The 21,347-nt window shown below is 33.9% G+C and overlaps 1 protein-coding gene and 1 long non-coding RNA gene across 2 annotated transcripts; one reads left to right on the top strand and one right to left on the bottom strand.

Annotated features, from left to right (window-relative positions):
* Positions 1–8,277: 8,277 nt before the first annotated feature.
* On the top strand, positions 8,278–9,598 carry LOC127075727 (uncharacterized). Its single transcript, XR_007786645.1, has 2 exons — positions 8,278–9,214; positions 9,337–9,598. It is a non-coding gene; the product is annotated as an uncharacterized LOC127075727 (long non-coding RNA).
* Positions 9,599–18,644: 9,046 nt separating this feature from the next.
* LOC127075726 (annexin D3) lies at positions 18,645–20,944 on the bottom strand. The gene is made up of 6 exons (XM_051017188.1): positions 20,707–20,944; positions 20,037–20,182; positions 19,689–19,916; positions 19,282–19,494; positions 19,065–19,154; positions 18,645–18,962 (listed from the first exon to the last, which is right to left on the bottom strand). The coding sequence occupies exons 1-6, from the start codon at positions 20,780–20,782 to the stop codon at positions 18,750–18,752; spliced, it is 966 nt and encodes a 321-aa protein (XP_050873145.1). The 5' UTR covers positions 20,783–20,944; the 3' UTR covers positions 18,645–18,749.
* Positions 20,945–21,347: the final 403 nt, after the last annotated feature.

The following is a 21,347-nucleotide window of genomic DNA, read 5'->3' as shown; positions in this document are numbered from 1 at the left end:
AAAGTGACTTTCGCTGGGCAATAAAGTGACTTTCGCTGGGAGAGGATGAGTTCGTCGAGCGAGACAGTAAAAATTCAATTTTGTATAAATAGGTCCAAATCAGATTTTTATGTTATGGGTTTGGGAACTTTTAACCCCATTTCCACCAGCCACCATTTTTTCGTTATGAGAGATAGATACTTTGAAAACAACAAGTGAGGGTGCTTCTTGAAGATCCGGAGTTGGATTTGCCTCTATCCTTGGGAAATCATGGTGGATGTTTGTTCATCTTCATTCTTTTATTAAATCTTTTTCTTGTTAGGATTGTATTTAAGTTCACTTTTATATTTTTATTAATCATGGCGTTACGTATAATTTATTCACGAATTTATATCGATGTTATCCTTGTTTACTTGTTTATCTATTGATTTGAACCGTTATTGAGAAATACTCTTCGAATCTAGATCTATGATAGTCATATGTTAAACGCTAAACTCTAGACATGGATTTAGATTTAACATCCATGTGAGTATTGAATCTTAATGCTCTGTAATGTTTGATAGCCTAAGAGATCACCGATTAAACAAAACAGTTGAACTCTCGATGGAAGTTTAGACATGAACCCTGTTGTGAGCGATACATGATGATATTGATTAATGTTTAGATTGTGCATAATTGGTTGGTAAATTACATGTTTGTATGGTGGATAAAATTCAATCTTATAAAGGTCTCAAATCTCTCTGAAGCTTTATTTATTTATTCATTCATTTTACATAGCTTAGCTTTAAATTCAAATCTTACAAACCCAAGCTTAAAATCATAGAGACCGTTGAACGGCATTGATATCGCACTAATCCCTGTGGAGACGCTAAAAATCAAAATAATTACTTTTGCTTGCTTCTTTACCGCAACCAACAAGAGCCTTTACAGGTTTTACAGAAGATTTCGAAGCAATGGAAGTTGGCTTCTTGGCAGACTCATCTCCATTAAGCTTCATCTCATGACTCTAGAGATTGCTGATAAGACTTTCAAGACTTAATGTGTTTAAGTCTTTAGCCTTCTGGATTGTTGTTGTAACACCCCGTTTTTCTAAAAACTATTTATATTAATCAATTATAATTTTATGTGTATATCTAATTGTTATTTGTGTGATAATTGAGATTTGTTAGAGCAACAAGTGTGGATAACCCTTATGTAGAGAGTGTGACGAGTAATTAGAGATTGGTAAATTTATTTAGAATTATTTAATTGATTAAATAATGTTTTGTGTTAATATTTAAATGAAATAATAAAATAAAAGAAAATAATGAGTTTGGGGTGGAAAGTGCGAATTATAGAGAATTAAAATAAATAATCTAAGTTAGTAATATGTTGGGTCTTAGTAGAATATTAGAAATATATAAATTAGGTTTTTAATTTCTGAGAAGTGAGGTGGAACTTTTGGAATTGGAGAAAAATAGGAAAGAGAAGATAAAAGCAAGGAAACCCTAAGGAGCGCTCTAAGGAAGAGAACCCATCACCAAAAGTTTGAATTTTCCTGAAATTACAAGGTAAAGGTGGGAATTTGTTTCAATAATAGGGATATGAATGGAAGGATAGAGGAAGGTTTAATTCTTTTTGGATTTATGATGAATGTTGATATTTGTTGAATAAAATTTATGTTATAAAATGTTCATGTATGTTTACCATTGATGATGTTTGAAGTTTGTAGGGATTGATATAATATATAAATCCATGATTATATGAATATAAGTAGTGATTGATATATGTATATTTATGACTGAATTTAAAACCAACAAATATTTTTGGTGATGATTTCATGGATGTTTCTGGTGTAAGAGAAGATGAAAATCGTGCTGGAAATTTCAGAAAAACAATAACTTATTTGTAACGCATTCGTGCACGGTTTTTATCATAATTTTCAACTCGTAAATCATTTCGGGATGGGATCTGAAGTGTTTGGTAGCTGAAACAGAGGGCTGTAAATTTATTTCATGGGTATAATATTTTTGGTGATTATTTCATGGAAGTTTTAGGGGTTGGAGAAGATGAAAATCATGCTGGAAATTTCAGGAAAACAACAAATTTTTGGTAACGCCTTCGTGCACGGCTTTTATCATAACTTTTAACTCGTAAATCATTTTGGGACGGGGTTCAAAGAGTTGGGTAACTGAAATAGGGGGATATAACTTTGTCGTAGTGATTTTATTAGAGGTTGGTATAAGGTGGGAAAGAAGGGTATGATGTGACGAATATGGACGAGGTCCGTATTGACAAAGTATTTGATGTGTTGTAAATGATTGGGATTGTGTGTTTTATTATATTTGTGGTAGTCCATAAGAGTGGATTATGTTACGCATGGTTGGAATTGTGTGATCGATTATGGATCAATAAATATTATTATAATTGTTGTGTTAATTGCATTATTATATATTGGTGGTAGTCCATAAGGGTGGATTACGTTATGCATGGTTGTAATTGTGTGATCGATTGTGGATCACTAAATATTATTATAATTATTGTGTTAATTGCAGTATTATATATTGGTGGTAGTCCATAAGAGTGAATTAAATTATGCATGGTTGCATATGTGTGATCGATTATGGATCATTAAATATTATTATAGTTATTGTGTTAATTGCATTATTATCATGCCATACATTCATTGTTGATATGTTGAAGAAGATAAGCCATAGATCCGAAGGGGACTGAAAGCCTTATCTGAAAGTCAGAAGGGGAAGTTCGGGATTCTGAAGGGGGGATCGGGTTCGTAAGAAGAACCAAATGTTGAATTGGTACCATATGCATGTGATTCGTTGTCGTTGTCGTGAGTCGCATAACATGAATGAATTATATGCGTGAAATATGACTATGTATGATGATAGTGATGTTGTATGTGATGTTGATGATAATTTGGGTGTGAGAATGTGATATGTTATTATGCATGATTGTGTAGATGTACTCTGTTTTGCACTCTATGTTGTTATTATTAAAATGAATTATCTTCCCTTCTGTTTGAATGTTGCCTTTACATGGGTATCATGTAGATACTCAAGAGTAGACGTTGCTTTGACTGGAAGTTAGCTCGTGGAGCTATTTCTTTTAGTTCATTCATGTTAGATTTGGTTATGCTCTAATATGTAACACGAGGGAACGAATTATTTGTTTTGTGTTGAAATTTTCTAACTGACAATGCATGCTCTCGTATTTGTTTTATATTTTGGCGTATAGCACTTGGAGAAGACTCACGAGTTGGTGCTTTTAATTTTATTATGAAAACTATTATGAGATTTTAAATTGGTATGTTTTTTTATGATTCCGCTGCGAAGATATTCATATGAGTTGGATGTCGTGTAAACATCCTAAGTGCAAATGTATGCGGTAAAATGTCTTATTGTAAACTGTGTTACGGAGAAGGCTATGATTGTTGTGAGGGACACCCTATGTGATTGTATTTTTTTAATTAAATTCTTTGATAATTATGGGCGGTTTTTTAGGGTGTTATACAGTGGTGTCATAGCTGGGTTGGTACATCTAGACAGGTTGTTTAATTATGTTTGTTCCCTAGTATGCGACATGTGTGTGAAAACATAATCGATGCTTCTTTTGTTTTCCATTTGCATGTTTGGAATAAAACAAGTGAGGGAGAAGTGTATGCTTCTCTTGGATGTTCCAATTGTAGAGAGCTTGGACATCATGTTGTTGCATACGATAATGCAGTGTTAGCTAGCTCAACTGTTTTGAAAATATTATGTTTTTCCTGAATCCGAAGAGTGGTCGGATTCGAGGGTGGTGTCAGTTGGAAAAATGGTGTAATGCTTGAGGGAAGACGGTCAGGTGTTCTCGTTGTTTGCTTTCTTATGTGAGGGAATGAGATTTGTTTTACTAGATGAGCCAGTGGTATGTTGAGTATCCTGGCGTGTTTCCTAAGGATGTGTAGGGTTTGTCTTTCGTTGGAACAATTTTGATATTTTTCTTGGAATGAATTGGTTTGAGTTAAACCAAATGTTTACCAATTGTTTTGATAAGTTTATGCAGTTTCTTGATTCCAAAGAGGATGTGGATTCGAAATTCTTGTATGCTGGTCCATTTGGGATGTCTTTGAGGGAGAACAATCAGGTATTGTTGTGATTTACTTCTTAGAGAGTGAGGATAAATGTGACGGCTAGTGATATGCAAGTGGTGTGTGATTCATGATGTTTTCCTGAAGATATCTGCGACTTTCCTCTAGAACGTGAACATGAGTTCGATGGAGGTGAGGAGTTGATGTTTGTATCATCTAAGAAAGTGAGAGAGTCCGTGAAGGAGGTGGCATAAGTTTTTGTGATTTTAGATTCGTTAGAAGCCAAAGTCAAGGGAGTAGTTCGTGATCTTCCTACAGTGTATGAAGTTCTGGAAGTGTTTCCTGAAGACATCAGTTATTTACCACCAGAGCGAGAGATTGGGTTTACTATTGACTTTGTACTTGGTACTAGTCTTGTTTCTATGGCTCCATACAGAATGTCTGCTTCTAAGTTGAGCGAGCTAAAGAAATAGTTTGAAGATTTACTTGAGAAGAGATTTGTTCATCCAAGTGTTTCTCTTTGGAGTGTGTCGGTATTGTTAATAAATAAGAAGGATGGTAGCATGAGGTTGTTTGTTGATTATCGACAGCTGAATAAGGTGAGATTAAGAATAAATATCATCTTCCAAGAATCGATTATTTGATGGATCAATTAGTCGGTGCTCGTTTTTTTAGTAAAATTGATTTACGATCGGGTTACCATCAAATTTGAGTGAAACCAGAAGATATTCTAAAGACTATGTTTAGAATGAGATATGGTCACTATGAGTATTCTATGATATCGTTTGGTGTGACCAATGAGCCAGATGTGTTTATGGAGTATATGAATAGAACTTTTCATCAATATTTGGATAAGTTTGTGGTTGTATTCATTGACGAAATTGTAATTTATTCGAAGATGGATGAAGAGCATGTTAGGCATCTGAGAATTATGCTGGAGTTGTTGAAAGGGAATAAAATATATGCTAAGTTATCTAAGTGTGAATTTTGGTTAAGAGAAGTGAGTTTTCTTGGCCACATAATATTTAGTGGTGGTATTGTGGTTGATCTTTCTAAGGTTGATGATGTGTAGCAGTGGAAGACTCTGAAGTTTGTTACGAAGATTAGAAGTTTCCTTGGGTTAGCTAGTTATTATCGCAGATTCATATAAGGTTTTTTGAAGTTGGTAATGCCTTTGACTCAGTTGACTCAAAAGGGTCAAGCGCATGTGTGAGATGTTTCTTATGAATAAAGCTTTGTAGAACTCAAGAAAAAGTTGATGACTACTCCAATTTTGATTCTGCCGAGTACAACCAAACCTTTTGTCGTGTATTGTGATGCTTCTAAGATGGATCTAGGTGGTGTGTTAATGCATAATGGACAAGTTATGGCTTATGCATCGAGACAACTTAGAGTTCATGAGAATAATTATCCTATGCATGACTTAGAGGTGGTCATTGTTGTGTTCACACTTAAAATTTAGAGACATTATCTATCTGGATCTAGATTTAAAGTGTTTAGTGATCATAAGATCTTGAAGTACATATTCAATCAGAATGAGTTAAGTATCAGGCAAAAGGTGTGGCTTGAATTGTTAAAGGATTGTGATTTTGGTTTGAATTATCATCCTGGTAAAGCCAATGTAATGGCTGACGCACTGCGTCGGAAGACGTTGCATATGTCGATATTTATGGCTAGATAGTTAGAGCTAATCGAAGAATTTAGAAATTTGAGTTTGGTTTGTGAAGTCACATCGTAGAGTGTGAAGCTGGGTATGTTAAAGCTTACTAGTGGTGTTTTGGAAGGGATTAGAGAAAGTCAAAGGACTGATTTGGAATTGGTGATCATTTGGATTTAATCAATCAAGGTCGAGGTGGTGATTTCAAGATTGATGATAATGGTGTTATAAAATTCCATGACAAAATCTGTGTTTCTGATGTGCCTGGACCCATGAAGAGTATTCTTGAAGAAGGACACTAAAGTGGTCTAAGTATTCATCTGGGTGCTACAAAGATGTATCAAGATTTGAGAAAGATGTTTTAGTGGCCTGAAATGAAGGAAGAGATTACAAAGTTTGTGTTTGCTTGTCTGACTTGCCAAAAGTCAAAGATTGAGTATCAAAAGTTGTTGGGTTTGATGTAACCGTTGTCTATTTCTGAGTGGAAATGGGACAACATTTCGATGAATTGTATGTTTGGATTACTGAGGACTGTGAAGAATTGTGATACTATCTGGGTAATTGTGGATAGGTTGACGAAGTCTTCTCATTTTATTTCGATGAGACTCGATTATCCATTGGATAGGTTTGCAAAGTTGGATATCGAGAGGATTGTCACTTTGCACGATATTCCATCCAATATTGTATCTGATAGAGATATGAGGTTTACATTGAGGTTCTGGGAGAGTTTGCAGATGGCTTTGGGTACGAAGGTGCATTTTAGTTCTACTTATCATCCGCACACAGATGGTCATACTAAGAGATTATTTGGTCGTTGTCGCTACGCGAAAAATACAGAGTCGCCATCGGTTTTTATTTATTCCAAAGGAATGGGAAAATATCGAGAAAGCCCCAAATTATGGTCATCGCAACCACGAACAGGTTCGGAAGTCGGTTATGCAAAGGGAAGGTATTAGCACCCCTCACATCCATGGTACTCCATGGGAACCATCTAGGATGTTTGCGCTTACGTGTGTTGTTTATCGAATGTTTGCTTGCCAAAGGTTTGCGGAGATGGAGGTAGATTTTAAATTAGTGTGCTCGCCAAGGATTGGATCCTCGTGCCTACATATGCCCACTTGTTGAAGTGAGAAATCAGAGCGTTCGTAGTTCGTGGGTTTAAAATTGCTTATTTGTTTTGTTGATTTTATTACCTTGAAGAAGGATTTTCGATTGTGTCGCCCTAAGGCTCAAACAAAAGGTTTGAATGTGTTGAGTTGTTCTTAAGTTTTGGAGAAAGTTTTATTGATTTCGGATTGCACTAAAGACTATGGATAAAGGTGAATACCTCAAACTACCAAGCCAAACGTCTTGTGTTCGAAGCATTCAAAATGAGTGTAGGAAAGCTCTAATCTCATCCCTTCTTTATCGCTTAAGGCTCGTGACATACGATCCTAATCGCCATTTATTGTGTTTTTGGATTTGATTTGGAAAAGATCGCTTGACGTTGGATCAAGGGTTTGTTTATTGAGTTTGACTTGAAAAAGAGACCGCTTGACGTTGGATCAAGGGTTTGATTATTGATTTTGAATGGGTGAACGTTCCTAATGCCTAAGGAGTAGATAACAAGCAATAAAAGAAAGCAAGTAAATGCGTACATCGGAAAGGGGAGGGGTACAGGTAAAGTACAAGGGAGTGCGAAAATAAAATGTCTCATTGTCAGGTAGCCCAAGAGAAAGCAATGTGTGTGCAGTTGTGTCCTAAAATAGAAAGCACATAAAAGATTACAATTTATCTTGGATCTTGAATGCTCCATCCATGTTCGGGTTGAATATTTGTCCAAGATCTTTTGCAAGGGTCCTAACAACAATCTCTAAGTCCATTCCAATGTCCATTACATGTTTGAGAATTATCTTTTTTTATTTTTTAAGTCTTGTCCATTTTTAATCATTTTTAGATGAGATGAATGAAGAATGTACAATGATATAGCAAAAATAAAATAAAAGTAAGTAAATGACAAAATAATAAAATGTTAGGAGCGAAAATTAAAGGAATTAGAAGCGGAATTGTAAAGAATTAGATGTTAGATGTTAGAATTAATCAAAATCAAAAGAAAAATTATAAGAGAATTATTAACTAATAATAGCAAGAAATAAGATTCTAAAATTAAACAATTACCAAAATCAATTCTAATTGTCAACAAATCTAATTTAATCTAACCAATTACCAAAATCAAATCAATTCTAAACGATTAAAAAATTGAACCTAAACAATTAACAATTCTAAACTCTAGATAATTAATCCAATTAATATCTAATTATAGTAAAACTCTAAAACAATTATAAAAGTATTTCTAATTCTAATCTAATTACTATATCCTAATTAGACTACTTATATCCTGACTAATCCTAAAACTCAACAATATCCTAACATTAATCTAATCATTATTCTACATAACTAGATTTATCCTAATTAACATTAGTTATCCTAATCACCGTTAACTATCCTAATAACTAATAATTCCAATTAATCCTAGGATTATCTCTATTAATCATCCCGAATGGGCCTTGGATTTAGGATTGTTCCAGGCCCAAACGCCAGGGGGTGTACTGGGTGTGGAGTGTGTGCGGATAGGAATTCATATCGGGCCTAAGGCCCAATTGCTCTGCGAAAGGATAGAAAAAACACGCGAAGACATGCCACCGATGAAACGAATCTCAGAAGTACTTACCACGTTCGTCGGATTCAATGGCCGATGCGAGCAATGGAAGGATTCGTCGTTGCTACGTTGTGACTACGTCCGATCCTCGGTTCGTATGGTGGATTGTTCGTTAATCCGCTCGCCGTAGATAATGATGAAGAAAGAACTGTCGTCGACACACGGTAGCCTGGCTACGTCGTCGACACACGGTAGCCTGGCTACGTCGCCGACAATAGAGACGAGTCGACGGAGATTCCAAACGCCTCCGTAAAGCCTTGAATGCAACTACGTGCGATCCAAAGTCCGGCGAGATCGAAGCGACTTCGACCTAAGTTGCAGGATTTCGATTGCTACACACTTTGAAGCTCCTCTTTCTCTTCTACTCTGGTCCGTTTCTCTACTAAAAGTGGCGATGCTAGGCACGTGTATCAGGCGGAGCGAGGTTCGGCTTACCGGTAGCAACACGATTCGGACCATAGAGATTTCGCGGCGTAAGCGACGGTGGTTCAGTGAAGATTCTAGAAGAAGTTTGTTACGGTTGCGATTATGGAGGATTGAAGAAGAAGTTTGTTACGGTTGGAGTTATGGTGCGCTTCTGTTTCTGTTATTCTGCTATGGTGGCGGCGGCGACTAAAGTAGTTTTATCGGTGGTTTTGGAGGTTTGAAGCGGTTGAGGGTTGAGAGAGTTTGTTACAGTGGTGGAAGAGAATAATGTGGAAGATTCAAGAAGAATGGAAGAGTTTGTTAGAAATTGGAGAGAGAGCGAGCAGAAGAAGCTTCGAAAGCCTTCGCTTCAATTTATAGAGTTATAGTTGTAATCAGTTTGAACTTGGAGGTGCGTATTAAGCTCGTGCAGGTCACGTTTTTTCCATTCTTCATTGCCGTTTACGTCGTTTATGGTGTCATGCTTGAGTTGCTGTGTTTTGTTTGCTGATGTACTGCATTTTGGATTCGTAGCTTCAGCTTGTGTTGCCGTTTGCCCATATGTTGCTGTCGTTGTGAAGCGCTTATTGTAGTTATGCGGTAGTTGTTATGGCTTGTGCAGTAGCTTCTCGTTGCGGCTGAAATTATGCAGCTTGTTTTTGTTCGCGCCTGTGTGTTAGCTGCACTTTGAATTTGGCTTTGGCGTTTTGGTGCGTTTGTATCAATTGGTCATGAATTGGAAAATGGATCTATTGGATAATGATTTTGGAATTGGATTCTTTTGGTTATGAGTTAATTGGTTTTGGGAAATTGGTTAATTGAAATGGATATAAATTGGATTATGGATTTGGATGAAAATGGAAATGGATTTTCGAAATTGGATTTGGATATGGATGGTACTAATCAAAATTGAATTGGACAAATGCAAAATGGTTTGGATAATGGTGAATTGGTTTATTAATTGGATTAATAAATTGTAAAATGAATAATAAAATGAGATACAAAAATGGATATGGAAAATGGTTAATGGGCTTCAAAAATAAAAAAAATGATTAACTTTCCAAAATCAATTCGACTTTTCAAGAATCAATTTGGATCGTCCAACTCAACTTGAATTTCCCAAAATTAATTCGAAAAAGAACGAAATGATTTCTAAAAAGCAAATTTATTTTTCAAGATCAAATCTAACTACGAAATCAACTTAAACTTCAAAAATTAATTTGAAGTTGAAATTAATGTGACGTTAGAATTAATCAGAACAATTATTGACATGATGACGACATGATGACCATATATGCAATGGACTGGTGAACTCAACTGACACGACTTGCGAATCGAATTGAACCAATCAGGTGAATGGAAAATCGAACCACTCATGAACTGAAAACACACGAATTCGAGTCACGTACCTCCTTGTGGGGAGCCATGCTTATTCAAATGATATGCGGGGTTAGTGACCTATAAGATCATGTGAAGGGTATGGAGAATTTTGGGGTATGACAGACACTAGAGGACTTGTTGAGGGCTTATGTACTTGAACAATGAGGTGTTTGGGATAGATTTTTACTGTTGATTGAGTTTACATGCAATAATAGTTTCCATTCGAGTATTAGAATGACATCGTTTGAGGCATTGTATCGTATAAGGTGTAGGACGCCTTTGTATTGGTATGAGTCAGGAGAGGGTGTTGTGATTGGACCTGAGATTGTCCAACAGACCACAGAGAAGATTAAAGTGATTTAGGAGAAGATGAAAGCTTCTCAAAGTCACCAAAACAGTTATCATGATAGACGAAGGAAAACACTTGAGTTCCAAGAGAAAGATCATGTGTTTCTGAGGGTTACTCCGGTAATTGGTGTTGGTCGAGCTTTGAAGTCTCGAAAGCTCACTCCGTGTTTCATCGGTCCTTACCAGATTTTGCTAATAATAGGAGAAGTGTCATATCAGATTTCTTTGCCAATGTTGCTTGCTAATATTCATGATGTGTTTCATGTGTCTCATTTGAGGAGGTACATTTCGGATCTGTCTCATGTGATCCAAGTGGATGATGTGCATGTGAGAGATAACCTGACTATTGAGGTATTACCCATGCGGATAGAGGATCGAGAAGTGAAACAGTTGTGTGGTAAAGAGATTACCTTGGTGAAGGTAGCTTAGGGAGGATCAACTGGTGGAAATGTAACTTGTGAGCTTGAGATCCAAATGAGATATTAGTATCTGAATCTATTCACTTGAGGTAACTTTTTATGGCGAAAATTCTTTAAGTGTGGGAAAGTTGTAACACTCGGTTTTTCTAAAAACTATTTATATTAATTAATTATAATTTTATGTGTGTGTCTAATTCTTATTTGTGTGATAATTAAGATATATTAGGGAAACAAGGGTGGGTGACCCTTAGGTAGAGAGTGTGACGAGTAATTAGAGGTTGGTAGATTTATTTAGAATTATTTAATTGATTAAATAATGTTTTAGTGTTATTATTTAAATGAAATAATAAAATAAAAGGAAATAATGAGTTTGGGGTGGAAAGTGTTAATTATGAAGAATTAAAATAAATAATGTAAGTTAGTAATAAGTTGAGCCTTAGTAGAATATTAGAAAGATAGAAATTAGCTTTTTAATTTTTGAGGAGAGAAGTGAGGTGAAATTTTTGGAATTGGAGAAAAAGAGGAAAGAGAAGAGAAAAGTAAGTAAAACCTAAGGAGGGCTCTATGGAAGAGAAGTCATAGTCAAAAGCTTGAATTTTTCTGGAATTACAAGGTAAGGATGAGAATTTAATTCAATAATAGGGATATGAATGGAAGGGTAGAGGAAGGTTTAAATCTTTTTGGATTAATGATGAATGTTGATATTTGTTGATGAAATTTATGTTCTAAAGTGTTCATGTATGTTCACCATTGATGATGTTTGAAGTTTTTAGGGATTGATATAGTATATAGATCTATGATTATATGAATATAAGTAGTGATTGATATAAGTATATTTATGACTGGATTTAAAACCATAAAATGTTTTTGGATGATTTTATGGGTGTTTTTAGGGTAAGAGAAGATGAAAATCATGCCGGAAATTTTCGAAAAACAACAACTTTTTAGTAATACATTCGTGCACGATTTTGATCATAATTTTCAACTCGTAAATTATTTTGGGATGGGATCTGAAGCGTTGGGTAGCTGAAACAGAGGACTATAAATTTTTTTCAGGGATATAATATTTTTGTGATTAATTCATGGACGTTTTGGGGGTTGGAGAATATGAAAGTCGTGCTGGAAATTTCCGAAAAATAACAACTTTTTGGTAACGCCTTTGTGCACGGTTTTGATAATATGTTTTTAATGATTTTATTAGAGGTTGGATGAAGATGGGAAAAAAGGGTTTGATGTGACAAATAATGACGAGGTACGTATTGAGAAATTATTTAATGTGTTGTGAATGATTGGGTTGATGTGTTTGATTATATTTGCGGTAGCCCAGAAGGGTGGATCATGTTACGCATGGTTGCAATTGTATGATCGATTGTGGATCACTAAATATTATTATAATTGTTGTGTTAATTGCATTATTATATATTAGTGGTAGTCCAGAAGGGTGGAATACGTTATGCATGGCTACAGTTGTGTGATTGATTGTTGATCACTAAATATTATTATAATTGTTCTGTTAATTGCATTATTATATACTGGTGGTAGTCCAGAAAGGTGAATTACGTTATGCATGGTTGCAATTGTATGATCAATTGTTGATCACTAAATATTATTATAATTTTTGTGTTAATTGCATTATTACCATGTCATACATTCATTGTTGATATATTGAAGGAGATAAGTCATTGGTTCGAAGGGGGACGAAATACTTATCTGGAACTAAGAAGGGGGAGTTCGGGATTCCGATGGGGAATCGGGTTCGTAAGAAGAACTAAATATTGAATTGGTACCACATGCATATGAGTCATTGTCATTGTCGTGAGTCGCATAACATGAATGAATTATATGTGTAAAATATGACTATGTGTGATGATGGTGTTGTTGTATGTGATGTTGATGATAATTTTGGCGTGAGAATGTGATATGTTATTATGAATGATTGTGTAGATGTTGTACTCTATTTTATATTCTATGTTATTATTGAAATGAATTCTCACCCCTTCTGTTTGAATGTTGCCTTTACATGGGCATCATGCAGATACTCAAGAGTAAAGATGCTGGTGTGAGTGAAAGTTAGGTTATGGAGATATTTATTTTAGTTTATTCGTGTCAGCTTTGGTTATGCTCTGATATGTAACACTGGGGAGCTAATCATTTATTTTGTGTTAAAATTTTCTGAGAGACAATGCACGCTCTCGTATTTGTTTTATGTTTTGGCGTGATAGCACTTGGAGAAGACTCACGAGTTGGTGATTTTAATTTTGTTATGAAAACTATTATGAGATTTTAAAATAGTATGTTTTTTTATTATGATTCTACTACAAAGATATTCATATGAGTTAGATGTCGTGTAAACATTTTAAGTGCAAATGTATGCAATAAAATATTTTGTTGTAACCCGTGTTACGGAGCAGGCTATGATTATTGTGAGTGACTCCTTATGTGATTGTATTTTGTTAATTAGATTCATTGATAATTACGTGTGAATTTTTAGGGTGTTACATCTATTACCTTAGCTTTATATCTGACAGGAAAATTCCTAAGAATCTTCTTGATTTGGTTAGAGGTAGTATAACTCTTGTTCAGAACCTGAAGTCCAGACACAAGAAATTGAAACCTAGAAAACATGGTTTAAATATCTTCATCCTCCTTCATTTTGAACAACTCATATTGTTGATCTAGAAGGTTAGCCTTAGCTCCATTAACTTGTTGATTCCCTTCATATGTAACACATAAGGATTTAAAAATGGTCTTATCAGTAGATTTATCAATGATGTTACATACTGTGAATGAGGTAGACCATCAACCAAGATGCCTCTAACTCTATGATGTTTTCTGTAAATCTTTTTCTAAGCAGGTGTAAGAGATTTTCTGTCAGACAGCATTCCAACTCCATTGGCTTGAATATCAATTCCATCTTCCAAAATATCTCATAACTCATCACTAAGACTTATGATATGAGCATACATCTTTCCCTTCCACCATTCAAACTCACTGGAATTTCCACTGAAATAGGAGGTCAAGTTGTATGATTATTTTTCTCAGATGAACTGTAATCATGATTAACAGCACCAAATGAATTAGGAGTACCCTCACCAAATTAGATACAACAGAATCAGCCATCATATCAATAGTGTTTTTCTTAGGATCTTTTACGCACCACTATTAAGTGTTTAGCACAGACATTGCTCTGATGCTAACTCAAGGTGAGAAAAACATAAGATGGGGGATTGAATTATGTTTGATTTTTATCCTCTAAGCTTTTTCTTCTTCTGTTTCTCATGATTCTCAATCAGATTCTGAACACTTAGTTCAGAGTCTAACTTAGAAAAACTTCGTTTTCTTCTTAAGGTCCTTATCAGATTCTGAACCAAAATCTAACTTAGAGTTCCATAGTTGATAGTAGCAGAATATTAAGATCAAAAGTTAGGAAAGTAAAAGCAAGAGCACAAAATAATTATCATGGTTTCTCTCACAACTTAAGAGTAATCAAGTCCCCTTGCACTTCCGAGGGATTTTTACTATAACCAAATTAATTAGAAAAATCCTCAAGCACCAAGCAAGAATCTTCCAATGCTCAAATCCTCAAGTAAGATACTTATATGCTCATGCACACAAGCAAGATACTTCCAATTCTCAAACTCTCAAGTAAGAGACTTTTATGCTCAAGCATACAAGCAAGAGACGTATAATGCTCAAACCCTCAAGTAAGAGACTTCTATGTTCAAACATACAAGCAAGAGACTTCCAATGCTCAAACCCTTAAGTAGGGGACTTCAAATGCTTAATCACTAAAGCAAGAGACTTCTGACTCTATAACAAACTGTTAAGAGATTTGGGTAAAAGCTACACTTGATATACAATCATAGGTGTAGAGAGAATACAACTTGGAAAGAGTCTAAGACTTAAGAACTTCTAAAATATACACTTGTTAAGAAATTCTAAGTCTAATATGTGCAATATTTTTGACAGAGTAGTTTCTCTTTCAATGTCAATGGAGATGTGTAGAGACAATACCATTCTTCAAGTTTTCTGCTCCTTTTATAGAGGGACGAAAAAGAGTCGTTGAAGGACTTTTTCATAAGTGTCTTGGAGAAGGTTTGTGTTTATTAGACATTTTAAGAAATGCCTTTCTTCATGAAGAATTATTTGTTAAGGCTCAAACATCCATGAACAGATTTTCCTTAAGTTTTCACGTGATCAAAATGTCTATGAGTCTATTAGAGTTGCCTCGATTGAAGGGATTGGACAACCTTCAGATTCTAGAGCCCATGTTATAATCCTTCAAATGTTGACATTCTTTATAATTCACTCTTCAGAAGATGATCTCTTCAGAGTCTACTTCTTGGCTTCTGAAGCTTCAGAGTCTGGATCACCAGAGACTGAATTTCTTCGGAGTTAACTTCTTCAGGGTCTGGGTCTTCAATCAGAGCCAGAATCTTTAGAAATGATCTTTAGAGCTAGAGTCTGAACTTCAGATTCAAAATCTCCAAGCTTCTCATCATTTGTTCTTAGTCATATAAACCTGCATACTTGAACAGATGTTAGAATACTCAGTTATTCTTTAAACATTTTGTTATCATCAAAATCCAAGGGATATGGTATCAATCAATTTTGTTCCAATAAGTTCCCTACTTGACGTATATTTGAAACAAGAAATAATAAATATTTTTTCAAGAATTCAAAGATTTCTTTCCTTGAGAATATAAAGATATTTCAGGTCTAAATCAATGTTTGGTAGAACACAAAATGTCTTTGAAATCGGGAATGAAATCAATTAAACACATTCCAAAAAGCTTTGCACATGAAACAATTTCTGAGATCAAAATAGAGATTAAAAGATTGATCAAAGCCAAATTCATTTGAACTGCCGAATATGTTAATTGGATATCTAATATTGTTCTAATTATTAAGAAAAATGATTTTATAAATAGTCGGCATATACTTTAAGGATTTAAATATTATCACCCAAAGATGATAATAGTATAACCCTAGTTAATATATTAATATATTAATATGTTAAACGTATAGCATAAAATTTTAAGTTTAATGGATAGATATTTAGGGTATAATCAAATCTTGATTATAGAAGGAGATGTACTAAAATAGAATTTAGATCCCTCGATCTTTATGAACCTTTGAATGGATGGTAATGTTATTTGGATTTAAAACAAAGTTGCGACTTATAAGGAGAAATAAACTTTACTTAAAATGATGCCCAAGTCAGTAAATGAATAAGGCAAAGGGTAATTATTTAAGGTTTTTAAGATAATGTACCTTGATTTTACGACTTAGGCCTTTATGTATGGTTATTATAACGGTTTTCGACTATCCTCGTCATTTAGCTCTATTGATGATCGTATAAGCACAGAGATGTCAGTATATAATTCGTTATGTATCTGATGGCCCTGCTTCAATTTCTTTCTTGAATCATATGCATTTTTAAAACAGATTCATGTCTACTCTATAGGTTCTAGAACGTTCTACCTCAGCAATCGATGTCCAAATAGTTCTGTTACTTTAAGCTCATTCTTCATCTTAATCTTATTCTTGTCTTAAATATATTTTCCTCTAAATTATTAGGTGATTGTCTCCCCCAATAAGTCTCGAGATTTTCATCTTCTAAAACTCCTAAATTTCATGAACTTTCTCAACCATGTACTTATTTCTAGTTTATGAATACTTGATCCCTCCAATCACAACTAAATATTAAGTTGATCAAACTTAATATCTATGAGATGATAATAAGAACCTATAGTAAATTTTCTAGAAACCTAATCATAACCTGACACTAATTACCCATCACTAGGTCAGAGACCGAGCTCTTATGACACCAAAATTAGCCCAAAATTAAATGTCTAAATTAATAGCTAGAGACATTAACATATGATACTAGATACATTAGAATTTCGAGTATGAAATAATTCCAAGTATTTGGTATCAAGCATTCAGTAATGAATCCAGCCCGTGTACCTACTTATTTGGGGGGAAAATAAAAACAATATGGTATGAAATATCAATCTTACTGGGTTCTTTAGCTAGAATCATCGAAGATATCATTATCTAACTATCTAGGTCAAGGTGCGACTTGTATTAACTTCCATGATAACAACATGTGTATCCCTCAAGCCCACAGTCACCATCTAAATTCATACACCCCTCAAAAGAATTGATTACCCAGTCTGAATATAAATTTAATTAAGATCTAGATTAATCATAATTAAGATCTAGATTAATCAATTAGATAGAAGAAATATATAAAAGTGATAAAACTAATATCATTTACTTGAATTAATATACTTTATTAGAGTATCTCTATTAAAAATTATAATTAATAGAATAATGAGAAAAAATAAAAGTTGATGAATAGGAATATAATAATATAAAAATAATAATAAATATTATTTTGATATTGTAAATGGACAATTATATTGAGACAAAGAAAAAATACAAATGAAACACTTTTATAATAGAGAAGGAGAAGGATTAATGATTAATAAATTACAAACATATCTAAAATTAAAAAGGTGAACACTCTCACACCCTTCAATATAATTGGATAAATATACTCTCATTCAATCGAATACTATGATTCAATGTCACCTCCCTTTTTTATTTATTTTATTTTAAAATAAATTAAAATTTTATCACGATTTTATCAAAGATTCCGGTATCCAACTTAGATTCACATATACCAAAGAATTTATTAATTAAAAATTTAGAAAACTAAATAAACATACTTAAAAACATAATAAAATAATACTAAGAAAAATAAAAGTACTAAACACAAGACTAAAAGAAATGAGGTGTCGCCTAATAAATATTGGCCATAATTTATGACATCAAGATCATCCAAGAACTGATTGAATTTAGGTGACTTTTGGGACGCTAAAATCACCATAACTTTGTATCTATCGTTCACTATAAACCATTATCTCACATTCTTTTTTTCTTTTTCTTTCTCTTTTTCTTTAGTCAAAGTCACCAAAAACTCATCTCCTCCGAGAACAAAAGTGGTTCCAGGGCTATCTTGTTAAGAGCCGTCCAAAAAATACGGACTATAAAACCCTTGCTCCCGTTGAGGTGGAGAAAGAATGTAAGATGCTAGAAATAGGTCCGGTAGAGATTGTATCATCATGGTTTTAAACTGTAATTCACATTCGTAATTACAGTTGCAATATTATCGATGTTGTAGTCTCCGTAACCGCATCAGACTACTATTGCAATGTGATTTGAAATCATGCGTTTTCCTACATTATAAACTAGATCAGACAACTACGTCTAAATTTATTCAAATATTTTCTTCAAAACTCAAAATTTAAAATCCAAAACTCATTTACTTTTGAAAAATCTTAATATTAAGTACTTTTTAACATTGTATTTCAAACTTTTTAAATCGAAATTCACGTCGCACCAACTGCAATCGCAACATCTACGACCACAATTTAAAACGATGATCGTATGCCATGGATATCTAGACATAATCTTCGAAAAGGGTACATTGGTTGTTGCTTACTTCAAAGGTGGCCAAAATGACTATGTTTTCTGAGATAAGCTCACAGATTTTCATAGGTGTGTCAAACATGAAAGCATAAATTCCCAATGCTTTTTAGTTTTCACAAAGAACACATCAATGCACAATTAATTGATAATAATATACACATAAAGTCAATTCAGAAAGAAAAAAACACACACATATAGTTTTAGTTTCATCTTTCATTTCTGATTCTTCTGAATTATAGTAACATGTACTAAGAAATTTAAACAATCCAATGCAAATTACAAGGAACCTCAAATGGTGTATTAGTCTCCCTTTGGTCCTTTCCCTAGCAATGTCAACAAAAACTCTTTGTAATCTCCTGAGGTATCTCCAATAACATCATCGTCAAGATTTGTTTTGAACATGTTAGCATATTCAAATCTGACTTTCAACAGATCGATTTCAGCTCGAGTTACAATGCCTCTGTTGAGTGAATCTTCATCGGTTCCAAACCCGACAATAGAATCCCTTATAACCTGTTGGTGAAAATGAATGAATAGAATTAACAAAGCAATCATTTTGATGAATTTGAGAATTTTATAATATTAATACAGCACGAAAGAAGTAAGAGTAAGTACCTTTGCGAAATGTTTCTCGGGGCGGTCTATGCACCATACTACGACATTCAAAAGCGAAGCCAAATCACCTTTACCACAAACTTTTATGTCCTGCAAAGAAAATCCCCCAAATTCATAGTAATTGAGATTCAAGGCTTTTCTCGTAAGTGTTTTTTCTTGCTTTCTTTTCTGAACAAAGACGCGATTTAAATAACAAGTTTTAAGATTTAAGGAAAACCTCTTCGAATGTATTGTTATAGAGTTGCTTGTAGCACGTGAATGTTTCGCGGAGCTGAAAAAAATTCCTCGTGCAAAGTATCCAAACAACGTGATCGTCTTCCAATTGCTTATTTTTTATGGCTTCATGTAGTTTTTCTGCCTCCGATTTTGCAACCTCCGAATTTACGGTTACTTTATCATGCCTGTAGGAGCTTACTAGTCCCACTAAAATCTGCAAGAACATTGGATTTATGAAAAAATATCGGTTTGCTCAAATTCTGCTACGCGATAATGCTATATAGCCTCTATCTGACAACATTTTGTACTAAACAGTATATCGCAGAACGATCAAAATTTGTTCATACTCCGCTATGCTACAGCCGCAATTTAAAATCACAGACTTTAAGTGAAATAGAGTTTCCTTACTTTTGTGAGAGGCGGAGAAACCGATGCTATAATGTCCTCCTCGAGTGAGCAATCATAGAGAGCGCAGTAAGTCTGTCTCACAGCCATCAAATGATTAGGACTCGTCGCGCACGCTATTTCGACCAGAATCTGCAGCTGTTTGATCCCTTTTCTTTTAGCCTTCAATGCATCTCTTGCTAGTTTTGCATCTCTTTCTGAAGAATCGCAAGTCCAAAGAACTATAGCATTCTGTTACATATCAATAGTTTTAGTCACGTTATTGCATAGCATATCGCATTATTTCTTCATAAAATCGCGTTCTTCGAAAATCATATTGAAATTTATCAATACAATGACATCATGACATACTCTAAAATCACCGGAGAGTTCAGATTGGAGACTATCGACGAGGGATTCTTTGTAAATTTGGTGATAAGTTTCTCTGATTTCCTTCCTTTGTTGAGCATTTCTATGTCCTAATACCAAGATTAGTTCCTTTTCATCTGTTCCAATTCCTACACCCATTTTTCAATAAGCATCATTAATAAAGATCAGACCAGGCTTTTAAAAAGGCTAGACGAGATCATAAAAAAAAGGTCAAGCTTTTAAATAGGGTTTCAAACCGATCTTTTAAAAATGTCAGACTCAGGTCATAAAAGGAAATCTATAATAGGTTATAGGCAAGACTCGAACCTTAAAAATTGATCATATGTCAGATTAAGGCTTGACTCCCGGTTTGGCCTGACCTATTTCCACCCGTATCAACAAAAGAAATCTAATGCCAACTACTACTCTTAAGAAATCTAAAGCAGAAATCTTTGTTTGAAATCAAAATGTTTGATAGCAATTTTACAAACATGAAACATGCATATCACAAAGTAACTGTGAAAAAAAAAAAACTTATTAAAAACCTACAAAAGTTCAGTTTTTTAACATAATTCTCGCCACCCAAATTCAGAAATTAACGAAATCATTAAAAAGTAATAATTTTTTCTAACTTTCATCAGCATTAATATAATAGAGAGAAAGAGGGAAAAACCTTGGAAAGCATTTCTAAGACGTTCAGAGTCCTGTGTAGGAGAAGGAACAACCTCTGGAAGTTTCAACGAAGCCATGAATAATTTGTCTGAGTTGAAAGATGATTTTTTTTCAGTGACAACAAATCTAAAGTTTACAGAAACTGTTCAAGAAACATGTTTTTAATGTTTCTTTCAGCTGTTATTGTTTTGTTTTCCCTCCTCAATGGATCCAACGACTTCGCAAAAAAAAAATTTGATGATATAACAGTTTACTGCTTTTACTGTTTTGCCCTTTGTTGGTTTCGAATAAAGAAACTTTCTTACAATTATAGTCCTTTCTGTTTTAGGTAATTTCAGTTTTGTAACTGGTTTTCTTAAATTAGAGAAGTACACCATGATTTTCATGTATTTATTTTTGTACACCACATATGAAGATGTTTGGTTTTTCTTACACCGAATTATAACGTCTTTTTTTTTTTAAACTGCTGAATTCGTTGAATGATACATATGTTACTTTTTTTCTTTTTTTTATTTGTTTATTTAAATTAGTTTTTGAATTAATAATTTAATATTAAAATTTAATTTCTTATGTGCATAAGATTGAAGGTATAATAAAGTTTAATAAAATACAAGTATTATCGACTATTCTATCACAAAGTTT

The sequence above is a fragment of the Lathyrus oleraceus genome, chromosome 4 (genome assembly GCF_024323335.1).
Source record: "Lathyrus oleraceus cultivar Zhongwan6 chromosome 4, CAAS_Psat_ZW6_1.0, whole genome shotgun sequence".
Lineage (NCBI taxonomy): Eukaryota > Viridiplantae > Streptophyta > Magnoliopsida > Fabales > Fabaceae > Lathyrus > Lathyrus oleraceus.
The sequence above is the reverse complement of the archived record's forward strand: the minus strand, read 5'-3'. Positions and strand labels throughout refer to the sequence as shown.